Source organism: Chiloscyllium plagiosum, unplaced genomic scaffold (genome assembly GCF_037043375.1).
Source record: "Chiloscyllium plagiosum isolate Xiang-an unplaced genomic scaffold, Cpla_swu_hap1 HiC_scaffold_28, whole genome shotgun sequence".
NCBI lineage: Eukaryota > Metazoa > Chordata > Chondrichthyes > Orectolobiformes > Hemiscylliidae > Chiloscyllium > Chiloscyllium plagiosum.
Genome location: NW_028270166.1, coordinates 30,500,495 through 30,520,974, shown reverse-complemented (window position 1 = coordinate 30,520,974; position 20,480 = coordinate 30,500,495). Strand labels below are relative to the sequence as shown.

The 20,480-nt window shown below is 41.8% G+C and overlaps 1 protein-coding gene across 2 annotated transcripts in view; it reads left to right on the top strand.

Moving 5' to 3' along the window:
- Positions 1–318: 318 nt before the first annotated feature.
- Positions 319–20,480, top strand: part of tmprss9 (transmembrane serine protease 9) — a 39,255-nt gene continuing 19,093 nt past the window's right edge. Inside the window, exons 1-6 of one of the 2 annotated variants that reach the window (XM_043721059.2) lie at positions 319–481; positions 8,281–8,455; positions 8,942–8,998; positions 12,024–12,137; positions 18,809–18,974; positions 19,864–20,138. In XM_043721059.2, coding sequence (XP_043576994.2) covers positions 8,314–8,455; positions 8,942–8,998; positions 12,024–12,137; positions 18,809–18,974; positions 19,864–20,138 — 754 coding nt within the window. In that variant the 5' untranslated portion in view covers positions 319–481; positions 8,281–8,313. Of the gene's footprint in view, positions 482–8,264; positions 8,456–8,941; positions 8,999–12,023; positions 12,138–18,808; positions 18,975–19,863; positions 20,139–20,480 lie in introns of both variants that reach the window. The other variant, XM_087976089.1, reaches the window with a different exon arrangement.

Below are 20,480 nucleotides of genomic sequence, written 5' to 3'. Positions count from 1 at the left end.
GGTATCATATATCTGCACACTTTATCAAGGAATCAGATTGCAAGCATGAGGCATTTTACCCCTCCAGAGAAATTGCGATGGTAAAGTACACATTCGTTCCACGGGCAATGGCCAATCCTTTACACTTTACGCTGTCTCTAAGATGAACTGATTCAGAGCGGGAGTGCAGGTTTCTTCTTGTTTATTAGTTTGAACAAAGATTAACTGTTTCTGTGACACCTGACAAAAACTTAATGATCTCTCAGCTCCACCCCCGTGGGGTTTAAAATATAATTCCTGGCACTGAAGTCTGGGCAGTTTGGAATGTGCTCATGTCCGTGAGTTAATGAATATGTATGTCAGTGAGCAAATAACAAAGTTATAACTCAGTTAAGCAAATGTTAGTGAATTAATTACTCGGGCGTCACTGTGCAGTTTTATCAACTTCAAGTTCTGGCTCCTGTTTCTGAAGCTTCAATTACAGCTGATACCTACGGAACAGGTTTGAATACTGGAACTTATATTGTTACTAAATTTTTAACTGTGTAAATTTAATTGATTGGGACAATTATTATTCTTTGGATCCTTTAAACTATAAAGCCAAAGTGTTCACTTCCAAAATGCTAAGATCAAGTTACAAAACATCTTGCAAATGAAAAGTCCATTCAATTTGTCTCTGAATGTTTCATCAAGAGTGCATATCTATGTATCAGATTCAGTGTGGGAGAGAGGCAGTAAAACAAGAAACCAGGTTAAAGGGTTGCTGATCCCAGTAATCCAGAATTGCATCCCCGTGGTGTGGCAGTTTACTTGGACTATTTATGATAGAGTTCTAACTCTATTTGTAATTGCAGTATGGGAACGGAATAGAGGATTGTGGAGAGAGGGGAAGAGGGTGATGAAATGAGAGGGGAAGAAGGTTGGAAAGGAGGGGCAAGACAAGAAATGGGGAAGGGAAAATTGTGATGGCTAAGATTGCGGAGGATGAGAGAATCTTGAAAATTGGTTTAATGTTGCAATGAAAATAAAAGTTTAATTGTCCACAAAAAGAAGCAAAAGATTTTAATGTGGAAAAAGCTGGTTGGACGACAACTGTCACCTCATTTTGAGCTATTCTGTTTCCTTTTTTATTTGTCCAATTTTAATTATCTTCCGACTAAACTTTAAAATTAGAATTTTTTTTTGTTTTGTCAGTGAATAAAATCAGTGATCCAAATAAAATATCAATCAATAATAAACTTTTTTAGATGATTGCAAGATTTAAACGTCTTCCTTTCAGTATAGAATACATATGTCAACTGTTCATTTGCACCTGATATAGAATATTCCTGTTGTGCACTGTTGCGTACTGTCTAATAAGGCAAAATACATTTGACGAGCAGAGTTATACAAGTACTCGGCTGTGAGAGCTCTGTGTGTCGGCATCTACATCTAATGTTAGATCAACAAGAGGAGCATTACACATTATAAAGTCGATTTTACACTGATCATGATATACAAGCCAAAGTGCCCAAAGTCATGCATTGTAGATCTCAAGATCCTGCACTGGGGAGCAATGTGATTTCAATTGGGATCAATAACAACGAGGCTTGCACTCCCATTGAGATTGAGGATTTCACACTGACCTAGACTTACTGTCCCATTGGTACCAAGCCTTTAAACACATTTCAAACCTTTGATACTAAAAATCACCATCATTAACATCTTTCTCATAAACAAGGCTCAAAGTTTGAGATTAGTATAGAGATCAGGGGTTACACAGAGAAGGCTGGAAAATAAGATTGAGAAACATATGAGGCATGATCAAAAGGCAGAGCAGTCTCAATGGGCCAAATGATCTAATTCTGCTCCTATATCTTATGGTCTAAGTAATGATATTACAGGTTACAAGTGTTTTGTCCTGGAGATCACAACTTGGATACTAACAGCCTCAGTAGCAGAAGGAGGAAAGCCAATTCAAACGCGTTTAAGTATGATATTAAACATCTTCCTTTTGAGTGTGAAATAAACTTATAAACTGTTCACTTGGCACCCAATGTAGAATATTAATATCTAGCTCTGTTTACCGCACCTTTGCCTAAGTGCAGGCCAACGTTTGGTCATAGTGTAGTATAAACAGAGCAAGACAAGAATATTCTAAATCAGGTACCAAGTAAGCAATTGATGAGTTTATTTCACACAATGAGAGAAGATGTTTAAACCATTCTTAAAAGTACTTTGATCAACCTTTTTCAGCTACTGAAGCTGCTAATAGCCAAGACATAATCTCAGGAACAAGATACTTGTAATCAAAAGCATGGTTATTTGGAGCCTCAGAAACAAGAATGAATTTCAAGTCATTTGGAATTTCTATCAGTATAGTTTGACATAAGGGAATCATAAGCAGAATATAAAGCTTGAGTAGTTCAGTGATGGTATCTCAGCCCTGTCTCCCTCTTACACCCTGCCATTATTTATAATGAACTTGATCTCAGATTAAATCATCATTCCTTACAATCAGAGCAATTTTTAAAAAATGCAGAAATTATCCTGGACTGTGAGGCTATTGTGATATCTGTACCATCAAATAATGCTCTCAGCTGATTCACTGGAGGGTGTAATGATAAGAATCTTTGCATTAGCGGCAAATGACAGGGCTGTATATAAACGGGAGAACAATTTGCTGTGGTTTGAACTTTACCTCATTTTTCATATGGGACAATAGCTTTGTTGCAGCTTTGAAAAAGAATGCTCACTCAGTCTCTCTGATGCAGATGAGAGAATACTGTTTTGGAGCTTTGATTGTGTCTGTTTCTGTGCTGCTGGAGGCTTGACATTTTAAATCAGGATATTCAAACAAGGAAGTTTCAGGAGAATTGGACACAGATTTGTCAGCCCACAATGCATACCGGGACTTTGGGAAGGGAGAGGAGATTGGAGTTTACGAGGACTAAGGGAGACAGAGAGGATCACTGTCAGTACAGTAGGCAGGGCGCTAATTTGCCAATGAGATGGGATGGGGGAATCTTGCAGGCTCCCTTCTCCTGAGCACTCTTCCCTAATCCCAATCCAAAATACACATTTGAGGAAGTTGGGTGAGGGCTTAAAGGCTCAAACTGTGGACTTTCCATAACGAAATAGTTGGAGATCTAGGTTTGAATTTTACTGTTCTTGACCTGATGGGGGTGGTGGCAGGAGGGAGTTTTAAAATAGTGATATCAGGGATATAATCAGCTTTCCATTGTACAGAGGTGTACAGTCAACTACCAATTTCAAGGCCCCGGTTCGGGTGAATTAAAAGGCCTACCAGTATTTTGCTAATGTAGACGAGCAGGAAGCTGGAAGAACACAGCAAGCCAGGCAGCATCAGAAGGTGGAGAAGTCAACGGTTCAGGTGTAACCCTTCTTCAGGACATTGGCCCAGTCTTGAAGAAGGGTTACACCTGAAACGTTGACTTCTACACCTCTAATGCTGCCTGACTTGCTGTGTTCTTCCAGCCTCCTGCCTATCTACCTTGGATTCCAGCATCTGCGTCTTTTTTTGTCTGTAACCAAGTAGTTTGCTAACAGCAGACTGGGCTCCCACAACATGGTGAGGCTACCTGCTCTGGAAGCAGCCTTCCTGTAGCAGTTTATGGGAAAGAAGGAGCGAAGACAGCCCCTGCCTCCCTGAAAGATTCTGATTGGAGAGGCCATCCTGCTGGCCCTTCCAAATTTTTGTCTTAGTCTTACCCCTCAATGTTCTAACATCAGGTTCAAAAGGTCAGGGGATAGTTCACTATTTGCTGCCTGGTGTTAAACATGATGAATGGCTAGTTGGACAGGTATCAGAGCGCACACTCAGTTGATTGTTTAACAATCTAAACCTTCTGCCCTCATAACTCTTCCCCCAACCATCACTCTTATAAAGTTAATGAACTTTACAGACTCATTCTTTTCCTAGACTTCAAAAAACTCTTCACTTTTCATTTCAAGTTCTCTTTCTGAGAACAACAGCAGCAACTTGTAGTTATGCAAACCCTCAGTGTCCTGGAATATTATTAAATAAATAGCTGTTAGAACAATATCTGGTGAAAGAACTAGGTTTTCAGGAGAATCCTGAAGGAAACTGAGCTAAAGTGAAAGGAGGGAATTTAGATTTCTGAAGGGATGGCCTTTAAATGGTGGAATAAAGAAAACTGGGAAGTGCAGGGGGACAGAGTTGGAAGAGTGCAGAGACCTATGAGAGTTACAGGGCAGGACTAGATGACTCTCTCATGGGGAATATATGGAGAAAGTGAGGACTGCAGATGCTGGAGATCAGAATTGAGAGTGTGGCACTGGAAAAGCACAGCAGGTCAGGCAGCATCAAAGGAGCAGGGGAATCGATATTTCGGGCATAAGCCCTTCATCAGTAATGACTTGGGAAATATGTGCCTTTACATAGATCCAGGCAAACAGCCTTTGCTATAGAAACTCTAATTCAGGACAAGAGTCCATAGAATCCTCCTGTGCGTCTTATTTTTCTTTTCCAAAACCTACTTTTATTCATAAATTGTGTAAAGGTACATAATAATTCAAATTTCAGATACATTAAATGGAATAGAGATCAATTTAGAGTTATAATTCTTACGCTAAAGTATATGCATCGTGCCGAGGGATGTGTAGGTTAGATTCATTAATCGGGGTAAATGTAGAGTAATAGGGGAGGGGAATGGGTTTGGGTGGGATATTCTTCAGAGGGTCTTGTTGGGCCGAAGGGCCTGTTTCCACACTGTAGGTATTCTATGATCTTCTATGAATTGCTTCACTACATTTGCCCTTACAGGATCAGGTTGGGCTAGATGCACCTTGACTGAGCTCCACCACAAAGAGGAAAAACTTCCCACTGACTATTTTGTGTTTATTCCCACTTTAGTGTCTTGTATTTAACGTTGGTTTGATATTCTTTACCAGATCAGTTTCATTCTGGCAGAAGTCCAGCGAATTGATACAACTAACAACATGAGATGACAGATTCTCCATAGTTAGTAGTGATGCACAGCCTGCTAACCAGCCTCTGAATAAGAAATGAAGAAGCACATTGAAGATAGTTCTCAATTTGAATGGCATTGACCTGATGCTATTTATTGTTCTGATGCAGATCTTTCTCAAGCACGGAGGATACACACTGTCCTTGAAAAAATACCCAGGGCAAAATTTTCCCTGTCCTGTGGAGTGTGAATAATGTAGCAAAACGTGGGAATACAGAACAAATGTAAAAATCAGAAACTCGATATTGAGAATTTTTTCCTGATTCTTTTTGTCCCCCTCAAATGGCAACTTGAGAATCTTGCCATTGAGCAGCGGCGACCTTATTTTCTTCCATTTGCAACTCCATAGTTCTCCATTTTAATACACAATGACCAATTGTCATCTCCTTCCCTGAGAAACTACAGGGTGGAATTTCCAACATCAGTCAGACTGGGGACCTGCTCACCATTGTTCCTTCTCATTTTCTTTTCAAGGGAGGGACTGAATATGATGGAAAGGGATGCAAGAGCAGTTATTTCTGATCCAAGAGCATGAGAGGTGATTGATTTTCCACACAGGAGTGTAGGAAATGCAGACAGCAGGAAGGGTAGTAGTTTGGGAGGATGAGGTGGGTAAGATCCATTCAGTGGATATAACGATGCAACATTGAGAGTTGTTGTCTATGAGTCTTGGTGCAAGACATGTGCAATAGCAGGATTAGTGAGAGGTGGCCCTGTGAGTGTGAGGGTGAGGGAGAAGATGTTGGCACATCTCCATGTGTGGCAACACTTTCCAGAGCCAGAAGTCTGTGCCACAATCAGAATGCTGGCGCTGATTACGGTACATGGAACCTTGAAGCAGCTGTGTGCAGCCTTGCAGCTTTGAGGCAGTGTTGCTCGCTGCTGCTGCAGTTGTGGAATGCTCGTCCTGGTCATCATGCAACTGCTTCTTCACAACAACATCTCTGAATCCTCCATGGTCACCATTCTCCTGGACCCTTCCTGTAGCAAATTCCAGCTTTGCTCATCAAACCCGCTCCCAGACTAACTCTCACACTACGTCAGCCCTTCAACCTTTTGTTCTGGAGCTCAACGACACCTCAGACTGGTATACTTCTGCCAGGTCTCATACACCCTGTGCATATGCGTGAGATGCATCAAATGGCTTTTGCCTTACTTTTTTAGTGCACACTCATCAACTCTAGCATTGACTTACAGGCTGCTGACCTCTCTGGCTTACATTGTTTGTTAGCGCAGAGGGGTAGCTTGTCACGATAGGGACCACTAAACTGTCAAAGGAGTTAGGGAAGATCATTGTGTGGCATTGTGCACAGAATGTTCCAGCAGTTCATGCAGCAAACACATGCTTCAAGCAAGTGGCATGTTGTGAATGTCAAAGGGGAGCAATCATTAGAAAGGTGAAAAGGGGCTACTGTTGGGAGGTGGATTGCCACAGTCAGTCACAGGACTCAGGCTATTCAAGTCTAGGAGGTTGACCACAATCAGAGTTTGGGGATACACACACTTGCAATCCATGGATTAAGCGAAGTTCAGTCCTGCAGGTCAAGTGCCTGCCTATCCTGGCACTACAGGTAAGTTTGTCAGTGAGCTTTGGAGACATCAGTTTGGGGCAGTGCCAATTTTCCCTGCATTGAGACAAAGGGAGGGACTGAATATGATGGAAAGGGATACAGGAGCAGTTATTAGTGATTCAAGAGCAGGAGAGGTAATTGATTTTCCACATGAGTGTAGGAAATGCAGAAGGCAGGAAGGGCAGTAGTTTGGGAAGATGAGGTGGGTAAGACCCATTCAGTGGATATAACAATGCAATAGTGAGAGTTGTTATCTATGAACCTTGGTGCAAGGCAGTAGTAGGGTTAGTGAGAGGTGGCCCTGAGAGTGTGAGGGTGAGGGAGAAGATGTTGGCACATACTCTTACAGAGCACAGAAGATCATTGGTCTTCTTCCTGCCCTGTTGGATGTCCCAGGTTTGGGACACAACATGGACCTAGATTGTAATTTTAGTCTGGGCTGGTTCCAGTGATGGAGACTCCTGTAGCAGTCTGCAAGAAAAACACCAGCCCTCCTAGCCACCATCCTGTCCATGAAGATCTCCAAGACCCTGTCTTCAAAATGGGAAGTGAGCTTTCCTATCCCTTTAGCAGTGCCCCTGATAACAGTGAAGCACTGCACTGTGAGAGCCCACTCTTGGCTTGTAGCATCTGATGTGCAGCTGGACCTTAATATAACACCAGGGACATGAAATCAAGGAGATCCTGGCAGTGATGAACACTTCTGCCTTTCCAACTTCACAATTCCCCAAGAAAAGCCCCCAAAACCCTGAATTAATGAAGTGAAGAGAGGAAGATTGCAAAAAAAGAATCCCTCTTAGCAATGGCAAATAAGGCACCATGAATCTCAATCTTAAAACACTTTAACAGAAAATGGCAGAATTTTACCCTTAGTATCCCACATCTGGAAATGCAATTTCTGATGTATCAGCTGCACCTGATCTTTGATATTAAAATTCCCATTTGCATCAGATTATGTTTAATATGCAATTTGTATGCCTATTTTACAAATGTCTCTGTACAGTGGCCATTGGTGGCTCAGTGGCTAGCACTGCTGCTTTACGGTATTAAGGACCCAGGTTTGATTCCACCCCCAGATATATGTGTTGTGAGGAGCTTGCACATTCTCCCTGTGTCTGCATGGGTTTCCTTAAGGTTCTCTGCTTTCCCACCACAGTCCAACAATGTTCAGGTTAGGTGGATTAGCCATGGGAAATGTAGGGGGGTGGTGTGAGTGGGATGTCCTTCAGAGGGTTGGTGTGGACTTGATGGGCCAAATGGCCTGCTTCCACATTGTAGGGATTCTATGATTAGCATCTCAGGAAACTGTAATCCAGGAAGAATCAAATCTCAAGGATTGTGTCCCAGTGAGAGTCAGCACTTTCAGGAGAGCAAGGAAAAGATTCAAGCTTTTATAAAACAAGGAAAAAAAATGTCAAACTTGACTGGTCACTTTTGATCAAGTACATGCACCTCTTTGAAATATCTCTGAACCCTTTCAATCTGGAAGTATATCTAGATGCATCTTAATTCTTTTTATACCATCCATCTTTATGTCCATATCCAGTAATTTATCCAACAATCTTCTTAGCTTTAAGGTTAAAGAGTTCTGTCTGTCTCTTCTTCTCTCTACCATCCTTATTTTGAATTTGCAGCCTTTGGATTTGGACATTTCAACATAATGATCAACTTTCCTAATTTGTCAATCCCCCAAACCAATCTTGCATTGTCCTTTAATATACAGGTGGTTTATTTTACAGAATAACTGTTAATTGATACTATTGGTGCAAAACATGGAACCCAACAAAGAAGTGGACCAACCGCCATTAACAGAACCGAAGACAGAATTCAGGAACACTCTTCACTTGAAGATATCCCTTACTGTGATGTCCTTGTGTCTTATCGTAGCTGCCATTATCCTGGGAGTTTATTTTGGTAAGACAAACAAAATGTTATTTTCTGAAGGTCATTGTAAAGTTCAGTTCATTGTTTTCTTACTAACTAGCCCCCTGCCCACTTCATTTCCATTTAGTGTTAAGTTCCTGACTAATCTCATGTTTTTGCCTATATTTCTCCCAGCTAAACTCACCCAAGGGGCTAGTCACCTATAAGCAACTGGAGGGGGGGGGTTATCAGATGATAATTCACCATTTGGAGCCTCAGTATGTTCTTGTCCAACATCTGCACATATTCTTGTTCCTTCCAATCATTGGAAAACACACTTCTCATTGGCTATTCATAACCTAAGCCACACTGTTGCAGTTCTCATTGATACTCTGATTGAAAAGAGCATGAACCAAAGATTGAATGTTGGATTTCCCTACTTTGTACTGGCTGTACACAAAAGTGGGCAATGAATTTAGTAACTGAGCCCACTTTCAATGCATATCTGCTGTATTCATCTATTTTTCCTTATTACAGGAATATATGGAGCTCAAAAAAAAATCCCCTCCCAGCAACACCTGGCCATGAAAGCTAGTAAGTACAACTTCTTTTCATTCAAATCCTCAGATTGTTGAATCACATGACTCCTATAAATGTTTGATTACCACAGCATCATGTAGGGCAGCATAGGGCAGCATGGTGTCTTGGTGGCGAGCATTGCTGCCTCACAGCACCAGGGACATGGGTTCGATCCCAGCCTCGGGCAACTGTCTGTGTGGAGTTTGCACATTCTACCCATGTCTATGTGGATTTCCTCTGGGTGCTCTGATTTTTCTCACAAAATCAAAGATGTCCTGGGAATTGACAATGCTAAATTGCCCATCATGTTAGGTGCATTAGTCGGGGGTAAATATAGGGTAGGGGAATGGGTCTCGGTGTGCTAATCATCAGAGGGTCAATGTGGACTTGTTGAGCCTATTTCAATACTGTAGGGAATCTAATATAATCTAAAATGTCCTGAGGAACTGCAAGTTTTACAGGTCAGCCTTTGTGAATGGGGCTTTAGAATTTGGTGATTTGGCTGAATATACCAATGGCACACCCATTCCTGTTAAAAACCTATTACAGTATTGGAATGCAAGCAAACAGAGATTGCACTGTGAGGGCTGACCAAGGATTACTCAGGGGAATCTCTCTCATCTGTTCAACTACTGATTGTCTTTATAGCTGTAACAATAATTGTTTTCATGAAGTTTAATTCTTCTTACTTAAAACTTCTACCTTTAAAACAGTAACTACTTGCATTAAGGCCATTACAAAGTTAAAAGTGATGACTGCGGATGCTGGATGTTAGAGTCGAGAGTGTGGTGCTGAAAAGCACAGCAGGCCATGCAGCATCCGAGGAGCAGGAGAATTGACGTTTCGGACAAAAGCCCTTCATCAGGATTCCTGCTGAAGAGCTTTTGCCTGAAATGTCGATTCTCCTGCTCCTCGGATGCTGTGTGACCTGCTGTGCTTTTCCAGCACCACACTCTCGACCATTACCAGGTTGTCAATTATGGAGGTTAAAGTTTTCAGTTTACTTCAAGCAGGAAGTGGATCACAGTTTTAGCATTCCTGTAAATTCCATAATTTTCAAGGTCACGTGGTTATTGCAGAACAGATTGAATGGCAATTATTAAAAGAGCATATAATGGAAATATGGAATGATTGCAGCAGAAATTAGTGCCATGATTTCTGCCAATGTGAAAGGTTCAGCTGTTGTTACAGAATTCAGCAGCTTCCAGAATTATCTGAGTTGTATGAAAATATGAAAAACTGGCACATTTTTAAAAATACTGTATATTTTAAAGGTATTTCTGAAATTAAGAATTTACCTTAGCATCTGAAATTTAGTGCCCCAATTCAGTGTTTTTCTTGCTCAAATAACCATTTTAACTTGTGGTTAAGGTGACTGTACTTTTCCTTCCTGGGAATTGCTTAGTCCTGGTCCTTCCGTGCCCTGGAAGGGCACCATTAGCAGGAAGAGCCTGGCACTGAGGAGCTCAGAATCCTTGATCAGGTATAAGGTCTGGTATCAACTAATTTGTTCAGGTAGACAGAGTCATGGAGTCATAGAGATGTACAGCATGGAAACAGACCTTTTGGTCCAGCTTGTCCATGCCAAACAGTTATCCCAATCTGACCTAGTCCCATTTGCCAGCATTTGGCCCATATCCCTCAAAACCCTTCCTATTCATACACCCATTCAGATGCCTTTTAAATGTTATAATTGTACCAGTCTCCACCACTTCCTCTGGCAACTCATTCCATACACGTACCACCCTCTGTGTGAATACATTACTCCTTAGGTCCTTTTAAATCTTTCCCCTCTCACCTTAAACCTCTGCCCTCCGGCTTTGGACTCCCCTTCCCTGGAGAAAATACGTTGGCTATTTACCTTATCCATCCCCTCACAATTTTACAAACCTCTCTACAAGATTACCCTCATCCTCCGACTCTCCAGGGAAAATAGTCTCAACCCCTTCAACAACAGCAACATCCTTGTAGACCTTTTTGAACCTGTTCAAGTTACACAGCATCTTTCCTATAGGCAGGACATGAGTACGGGATAGTAGGGAGTAGCACAAGGGGCTCTGTGAGCAGGATCCTGTGGGGTGGAATTTGTTTGTGCTTTTAACAAGTGATAATTGCGCAGGTATGGCGGACATAGGTCAATGCCACACCCCACAAACCCTGGTGTCTTACATTTGTTGGGATGCACAGCTGTTGTGTTCAGAGTGCATGTAAGACCTTCGCTGGCCGTCTTTATAAAAATTCGCTCATAAGAAAGTGGAGGTGAGTTTCCATCTCAAGTCGGGGTGGGCAATTGGTGCTGGCCCAGACAGTGATGGTCACATCCCGCGAGCGAAAGGACAGCATGTGTCTTACACATCATTCCTGATGGGCTGGGTTCTCACCGTGTGACGAGGTGACACAAAGCCAAGTCAGTTGCCGCACAGAACAGTCTTGTTCTTTAATTTGGATTTATTCTGGAATGTAGTCACTGTTGCAATGTAGGGGGAACACAGCAGCCAAGTTGCACACAGCCAGCTCCCACAAACAGCAGTGTGTGATCACCAGCCAATTTCAGACTCAAAATATTTTGATTCAGGAAACTGTGGATACTTCAATTTGATACCCCTTCCAAGCTCTCGACAGTAAACAGTATTACAACCAAGAGTCTGTCCAGAATGAACATTATCACAAGGCCAATACCCTCCTCATATGTTTGTTTGTTCTTTTTTTTAATCTAGTCCCTGTGCTGTCTAAAGACCTGTTTCTGTATAATCTCAGTCCTGACGAGTAAACGGGTATTCTGTCCTGGGAGGTGGGTATTTTTGGCAAGGTCAGGATTTGTAGCCTCCTTCTTAATTGCTCTTGAATTGAATGACTTGCTAGGGTAGGGGGAAATTGTGAGCCAATCACATTGCTGTAGATTTGGAGTCACATGTAGACCAGACCAGCTAAGGATTACCTAAAGGACTTTCATGAACCAAATATGTTTTTACAGTAATCGAGATAGTTTCATGGTTGCCATTAAGTACAATGTACTAATGTCTTGTCCTTTGTAATACAGCAAGCTGCTCTGCTGGGAATTACATGTGCAAGAATGGCCAGTGTCTTACAAAATCCAATTCGGAATGTGACAAGACAAATGATTGCTTGGACCAGTCAGATGAGTCAGAGTGTGGTAAGTTTTAATTGAAGATCACGTTCATTTAGAGACCATCCAATACAGATGTTAACATTTTAAAAAATGCTGATCCAATAAACAGTCTGTTGCTTTCACCTGATATCCATTGTTTTATTCATTAATTCTTACTTGTGTAATAAACCAACAAAATGCACAGAGTGTATTGATCCCAGATTTAAATGGTGGCTGAGACACTATTCTTTGAATCTTGCAGCATTTTTTAGGAATTTTGTTTTGACTTCAGGCTACACACTGACCCTATCTTTCTCTTTCAAAAACTACGTGCTTTTTGTTATATGTTGTGGATCATATGAAACTGTCAAGGTTTAGGAGTTACCCATTTTCTTGGGATGCTTTAGCCAACTGACAAGCTGCTGTAATTAAGTTATCTGGAAGACTGTCAGGTTTAGGTTCCAGTCTGAGATGCTCCTGCTTGCTTTTGCCCTCCTAACAATTCCACTTAAACAGCAGCACCTGGGGAGATCCAAGATGGCGGCGACCCAGCAAGTCTGAGTCTATAGTGCTCCTCCCAAGACTTGGGCAAAGTGGGCCACCCGCCTCCACCACACTTACCAAATAATTTAAAATAGTTTTTACTTAATGTAATTAGCTGCTCTGTACTAAATTTGAACAGTCTAGTCTCCTGCAAAAATGACTAAAGGGAAAGGAGCCCGCAGTTCTCAGCAGGCAGGAACCCCTCCTCCATCCTCCCCAGCTGCAGCAGAGGAGTCCGCAGCCGCCCCGGGGGACTTACTTACGGTGGCGAGCCTCGTGGAAATAATTTCCAAACTTGACGCGAAGATTGACGCCTTCATCGAAGAGTCCCAGAGCAGATGGAATTTACTCTCGGTCATGCGACAAAAGCACGACCGAGACATTGAGGAAATCGAGCGCCGAGTCGGAGGGGCGGAGCTAAAGGCCGCGACCTCCGAGACTACCACAGAATCAGCTGTGGATTGGGTCTGGACTCTCGAACAGCAAGTCCAGACCTTAGAAAATCATATCGACGACCTCGAGAATCGAGGAAGGCCAGCTTACAGCGTTCCTCGAGCAGTGGCTTCCACAGCTGTTAAATCTGGAGGCTGGATCAGACCAGGTAAGGGGGGAATGGGCCCACCGGGTTGCAATATGCAGGCCCGGCTTGAACCAGCGCCCCCGCCTGGTCCTGTTCTGGCTGCAGAGTAACAAGGAGAGGCAGATGCTCTTAGAAGCTTCCAGAAATCTTGGGAAAGATCCCCAAGCCATGATTTATAAAGGATCCAAGATTATGCTATTCCAGGACTTTTCCCCAGCTTTGGTCTGAAAGAGGAAGGCGTTTGACGAAGCAAAGAAGCGTTTAAGGGACTTAAACATTCAGTACTCCCTGTGCTACCCAGTGACGCTATGCTTCAGCCATGAAGGGTCTGTGTATAACTTTGGATCGCTGGAGAAGGCCAAGGAACCTTTGGACTCTCTTAGATAAATTGTAAGAGTTAATTCGAGTGGTGAATGATGTTGTTCTGCCCTCCCCCCACCCCGGTTTGTCCCCTTTTTTTTTCTCCTTTCATTACTTTACTGTTTAATATTATCTCCGGGGAGATGGGAGAGGAGTTTATTTATTTGGTCTTCACTTAGCGATTTTCTCACTGCCTTTTTTTTAAATATATATATAGGCCAGGGGGGTCTAGTTAATGTAGGTGGAGGGAGGTGGTTACTTTATCCTATTTTATCTCCGTCTTTAAGAGCGGGATTGTTTTCCCCCCTGTTATTTTGTATTACTGTATTTAATTATTATTTGTTGAGACTGTAATTTTATAGTTATATATGTTCATACATGGTATTAACATTACCAAATATATCCAGGTGTTGGTGTGGGTGGGGGGAGGGGTAGGGTACTCACTGTTAATTGTTTGTAGTATATTTGAATTTTCTTTATTCTATTGTGGGGTGCCTGGGTCAAGGGTGGGGCACTGGTTGGGAGAGAACATGATGGGCTTTTGGAAAGAAAGTGATGCCCCCTGGGAACAAGGGGGAAAATCTCCGTTTAAATACGTTTTATATTTTTTACATTTAGAAATAGTTTTTTATTATATTGATGTGAGTGTATTAATGAACCTCTATTTTTGTGAATTTTATATGTTCTATGCTCGGGATGTTTTGGATAGGGTTTCTTCTCCCGAGGGGTCTCGGACTTACCCGGACGATTATGGTTAATCAGTCGATTAAATGATGCACCTGGAATGTCAAGGGGAGTAATTCACCAATCAAAAGGAAGAAAATATTATCAAACCTCAAGAAAGAAAGGGTTGATATAGCTCTCCTACAGGAGACACATTTATTGGATAAAGAACACTTGAAATTACGACAGGGTGGATTTGATCAGGCCTTCTTTACTTCCTTCAGCTCAAAAAGTAGAGGAGTTGTCATCCTTATTCGGAGAATCTCCCTTTCAAAATCCTAAATCAGATAAAAGACGAATTTGGATGATATATTCTAATTAAAGTCCTTGTACATGGAGAGGAATATGGGATCTTAAATCTGTATTGTCTCCCGGCACATCCTTTTAAATTTATAACGGAAGCCTTCTCCAAATTGATGGCTCTTGGTGCCCGTCATACAATTATAGGGGGAGACTTTAATTGTATTATGGACCCAGAAATAGATAGGATTCCCAAGAGTACTGCAGGAGTATCCCCCAGATCCAGACAATTGGTGGATCTGAACAAAGAATTTGGACTAGTAGATGTGTAGAGATGCCTTCACCCACAGGGCAGAGATTTTTCTTTTTACTCCAATCCACATAAATGTCACACCAGAATTGATATGTTTTTTGCCCCCTTGATTTTTTAAAATTCCATATCAACCTGTAAAATAGGTAGTATAACAATTTCTGATCACGCTGCTGTATACATGGAAATCAAGGCGAGGAACAACGGGACATCCCCTCGGCATTGGCGCATGGATCCCTTCCTGTTGAAGGATAGTAAATTTGTAAAGTACTTATCTCAAGAATTTAAAACTTTTTTAGAAATTAATTTAGGTACGGCTAGCAACCCATCAATGATGTGGGAGACCATCAAGGCTTACGCGCGAGGTTTGATCATTTCATACTCGGCCACCCAGAAAAATTAAAGGGAGAACAACAGCGTCTGCTCGAAGCTCGCTTAAAAGCAGCTGAAACAGCATACGCTGATAGACCTTCTATTATCAAATCGCAAAGGATTACGGCCCTTAGGACAGCTCTAAACACCATGCTTACCCAAACGGCTAAGAGGGAAATATTATTTGCAAAACAAAGGTTATATGAATTTGGCGATAAACCGGGTAGATACTTAGCATTTCTTGCAAAGATAAAAAAGGCCCCTCAAACTATCACGCCTATCAAGGAAAGTGCGGGTACTCTGACTCATGATCATAAAAGGATTAACGCAATCTTTAGAAAATTTTATTCTGACTTATATAAATCGCAGGATTGTGAATATAGAGCTAGGAGGATGCTGTCATTTTTTAAAAACCTGACCTTTCCGGACCTAACCCCGGAACGGGTATCGGTCCTGAATGTTCCCCTGACGCAATCAGGCAACTTCAGAGCGGTAAGGTACCTGGCCCAGATGGCTTTCAAGCTGAATTCTACAAAGAATTTACAGGAATACTGGCTGGTCCACTTATGGACGTGTATAACTACACATACAGTCACGGCTGTCTCCCGCCTTCGCTGAAAGAAGCGAATATCTCTCTTATTCTCAAAAAAGGAAAGGACCCAGAAGATTGTGCGTCATACAGACCAATATCCTTGCTAAATGTAGATTTTAAAATTCTTTCTAAAACATTAGCATTGAGGCTAGAAAGGGTATTGCCACATATCATAAAGGAGGATCAGACGGGGTTTATTAAGGGCCGTAGATCATCCAATGATGTTAGAAGGGTTTTGAATGTGATTCAAGTCTGCCATCAGGGAAAGACACCAGGAGTAGTTGTCGCATTAGATGCGGAAAAGGCATTCGACAGGGTTGAATGGTCATACCAATTTTACACATTGGAAAGGTTTAGCGTTGGAAAGGTGTTTGCCAAATGGGTCTCAACACTGTATAATGATCCCAAAGCAGTTATGATCACCAATGGATTAGGCTCGGATAGCTTCAGTGTGGGTAGGGGCTGCCGTCAGGGATGTCCTCTCTTACCGTTGCTATTTACGCTAATAATCGAGCCACTAACAGAAGCTGTACGGGCTGACCCTAATATAACAGCCCCGAGGATTGTACAGGTAAACGTAAAATGACCCTTTATGCAGATGGTGTTCTCCTATTTCTCAGTAATCCCCTGATGTCCGTGCCTCGCTTAATCCAAGTTATTAATACATTTAGTGTATTCTCAGGCTATAAAATTAATTTTTCAAAATTGGAGGCTATGCCAATGGGTGGCCTTGCTATGATACCCCACCTATCGGACGGATCCCACTTTCCCTTTCGGTGGTCCCTGGAGGGTTTCTTATATTTAGGCATTTTTATCACCCCAGCATTTGGCCAGCTACACAAGACTAACTTTGTGCATTTACTGAAGAGGATAAGGCAGGACCTCCAGCGATGGGGAGACCTTCCAATTTCCTGGTTAGGCAGAATAGCACTAATTAAAATGAATGTCCTGCCCCATCTCCTATGAGAATGCTTCCGGTGATGCTGCGAGGCTGGCACTACGTAAATTATAAGGCTGGCTGGGTTCCTTCATCTGGAATCATAGACGGCCCCTCATTAAGCTGAAGAAGCTACAGCTCCCACAAGCAAGGGGAGGACTGGATTTCCCAGATTTTAGGAAATATCAGTTAAGTTTCCTATTAAGCTACATAGCCGATTGGGTCTTGTCTGACCCACAATCAATCTGGCTGGACATCGAGGCTTCTCAAGTAAAATGCCCACTTATTAACCTCTTATTTTCAGACAAGAGGAAAATCATCATCGATCACTGTAAAAACCCTATAATACTAAACACAATTAAAGCTTGGAATATAATGTGACAAAATAATGGCAATTCACATAAAACATCCCCCTATGCACCGATAGTGGGAGCATGGGGATTCCAACCGGGGTTTACAGATGCCACTTTTAAACTCTGGAGATCCAGGGGTATCTCCTGTTTAGGGGATCTGTTTAAGGAAGGGGTCCTGATGTCTTTTGAACAGCTGCATCAGAAATTTGGATTACCTAACGGTGATCTCTTTCAATACTTCCAAATTCAAGATTACATACAGAAGAAGACTGTAGAGTGTTATGGCTAATGGGGGTACCTTCGGTCAGCACTCTTTATCATTTATTACATGATGAAGCATCGAAAGTATGGACAATCGGCTTAAAACATAGGATCAGGATTTGGGGCTGGAAATCTCTATAGAAATGTGGAATGACATTTGGGAAAATGCCAGAAAAATCTCCATCTTCAACAGAACTCAGGCCATTCAGTTGAAGATACTTCATAGGGCCCATATAGCACCGGACCGATCGGCAAAATTTAAGGCAGGAGCATCTCCAATGTGTCCCAAATGTAAAATAGAGATGGGCACTCTTGAACACTGCTTATGGACCTGTCATAAGATCCGTAGATATTGGACTAAAGTAGCAAATGCTCTGACAGAAATCTTGGGAATGGAAATTAGAGTGGATCCAGTATCTCTCCTTTTGGGCTTTTTGAGCTTACCTTCCCTGGATGTGCACGGGAAGAGATTATTTTCCATTCTTTCTTTCTGTGCAAGGAAAAATATTTTGGTAAACTGGGTGACTGAGGGCTCTCCTGGACTTTTGAATTGGCACAGAATCATCATGGAATATATTCCCCTTGACTTCCTTACAAACATGGTGCACCAAAAAAACAAATTGTTCCATAAAATATGGCAGCCTTTCTTGAATTACACAAATACAGATATTTCGGCCATCCTAACAAGGGCTTTTATCTAATTGAGATAGCGACCCTGCTGGTCCAGGGCCCCTTGAGAGAGGAACCCCGCACAGATTTTGTTACGATCTGATGTTAACGCATTCCGAGCATGTACTTTGCTACTCAATTTCTGTGTTCTCTGTCATTTTTTTTTCTTTTCTTGAGTAATGTAAGAGATTTAATCATACACTCTGGTTAGTTGTAGGTTAGATTAGTAGTTAGTTGAGTTTTGTCTTTTTTTTTCTTGGTATCTCTTTTTTGTTTGTTAGATTTTGGTTATTATTTATTTAAGATTTAATTGTATATCAATGTTTATACTTGGGGTGTTTTTTTTATGTGTAAACTTGTAAAAACATGTTAAATTTTCAATAAAAATATCTATTAAAAAAAACCAGCAGCTCCTTCCACCCACTAATCTCTTAGTTCAGTCGTGCGAAGATTAGGTACAGCGTAAAGTTCTCTCTGCACTGTTGTAATGAACGTCCAGTGGTCAGGTACATCACAGAGCTAAATGGACGTTAAAGATCATGCATTGTACATTCACTGACATTTCTGTTGGCTGAGATCTGGATGGAGTGAGCTGATTAGTTCCGAATAAATTCGGTGCCTGAGACCACACTGGCCAAACTGGGAGTCCATGTGACACACTAGGGACATCCTTACATCTGTCATTATCAAAAGAACACTCAGGGTAAAGCTATCTAATTCAACTGTGTACCTCAATAATGTTTGGTTATGAAAATCTTTTATGTTTTCTTTTATAGACTGTGGTACCCCCTTGATATCGAACAGAATTGTTGGGGGTAAAGAAGCTGCCTTTGGGGAATGCCCATGGCAAGTCGGTCTACATATAGTTGGCATTGGCTATGAATGTGGGGCCACAGTTGTGGCAAGCACATGGCTGATCTCAGCAGCTCATTGTTTTATGAGGTGAGGCGTCCTTTGGACTGATCAGCGTTGATTGATTCTAGTCTGGTTCTTTTGACTAATATCTCACATGGTATTTTGAGGCTTTGAGCTCCCAAATGTTTAGCTGATAAAGTTCTCTGGTAATAGACCCATAACAGGTCATTCTGGAGTCTAATCCTGATCTGTATATTACTGAGCCAAGAGACTAAGTTTTGATGAAAGTTCAAAAGCCAGAAATGTTAGCTCTGTTTCTCCCCACGGATGTTGCTTGACTTACTGAAGTCCTCTCGCACTTTTTGTTTCAGATTTCCAGCAACCACAGTATTTCACATTAGTATTAGCAGTTAGAGAGTTTCTGGCTTTAATCACAGTGCCTGCTGATCTCAGCCAGCTGGCAGTAGAAACTGTAATTGGTCTCCATGCCTTGTGCTACTGAGAAGAAATTTGGAATTTATGTTAAATGAAATTAATTACCGAGGGTAACTATACTCTGTGGGTGTCAGGTCCCAAAACTCTAACCCAGTGCAAATAAATACCCATGATATTGTCTTCCAGGGATAGTCAGTGAATATCAGCACCCAGGAAACTGTACCACAGTGAGAGACAGCACCCAGGACACTACTTTATGGGTGTTAGGATCCAAATCTTTACCCATTGGATGTCAGCACCCAGGAATCTTTAGGCCAGTAGGTGTCAGCACCCAGGAATCTGTAGGCCAGTAGGTGTCAGCACCCAGGAATCTGTCATCCAGTGGGAATTGACAGCCAGTAAATTGTACCTCAGTTGGTGGCAATCAACATTTACACAACCATAAGCCATCGACAGTCACTGACCTCAGAAGAATAATAAATCCTGTGATAAATCAGCAATGCAGACACAAGAATCATCTTTCTGTTTCGGTTCTTTGCAGCTTTCAATATCCAACAGATTGGGAGGCAGTCCTTGGAACTATCTACAGAAATGGTGAAGGTTCTACAGCAGTGAAAAAGAAAGTGAAGAGGATCATTATTCATCCATTATTTGACCCATCTATTCTTAACTATGATGTGGCTCTGCTGGAGTTAACCACTTCGATATCATTCTCCAGATTAATCCAGCCTGCGTGTTTACCATCTCCTGTTCATATTTTCCACGCAGGAAAGAACTGCACCATCTCAGGATGGGGAACTCTGAATGAAAACAATGGTGTGGAGATAATTTATTTATAAAACTGTTCTTTTTTGTTCTTTAAAGAAAAATTCTAAAATTGCTAGTGACCCTCAATCTTTCAGACCCCTTCAGATGATCTTCCCTAAATCAGATATGGGTTGCGATATTGTTCCGTTGACCTTCAAAGTAGACATGCAATCAACTGTTCCTTGACTTGTACATGTGAAAGTTCCTTTCCTCCTTTGCTTAGACAGGAACTTAGCATATGATGGATCTATTGTGCAGGGAGCTGGTTCTGTCCAACTGCAGTGTTGCCCTCTGAAATTGTTCATAATTTGCTACTGTTCTCCTTTTTTAATGTTGATACATTAGACATTT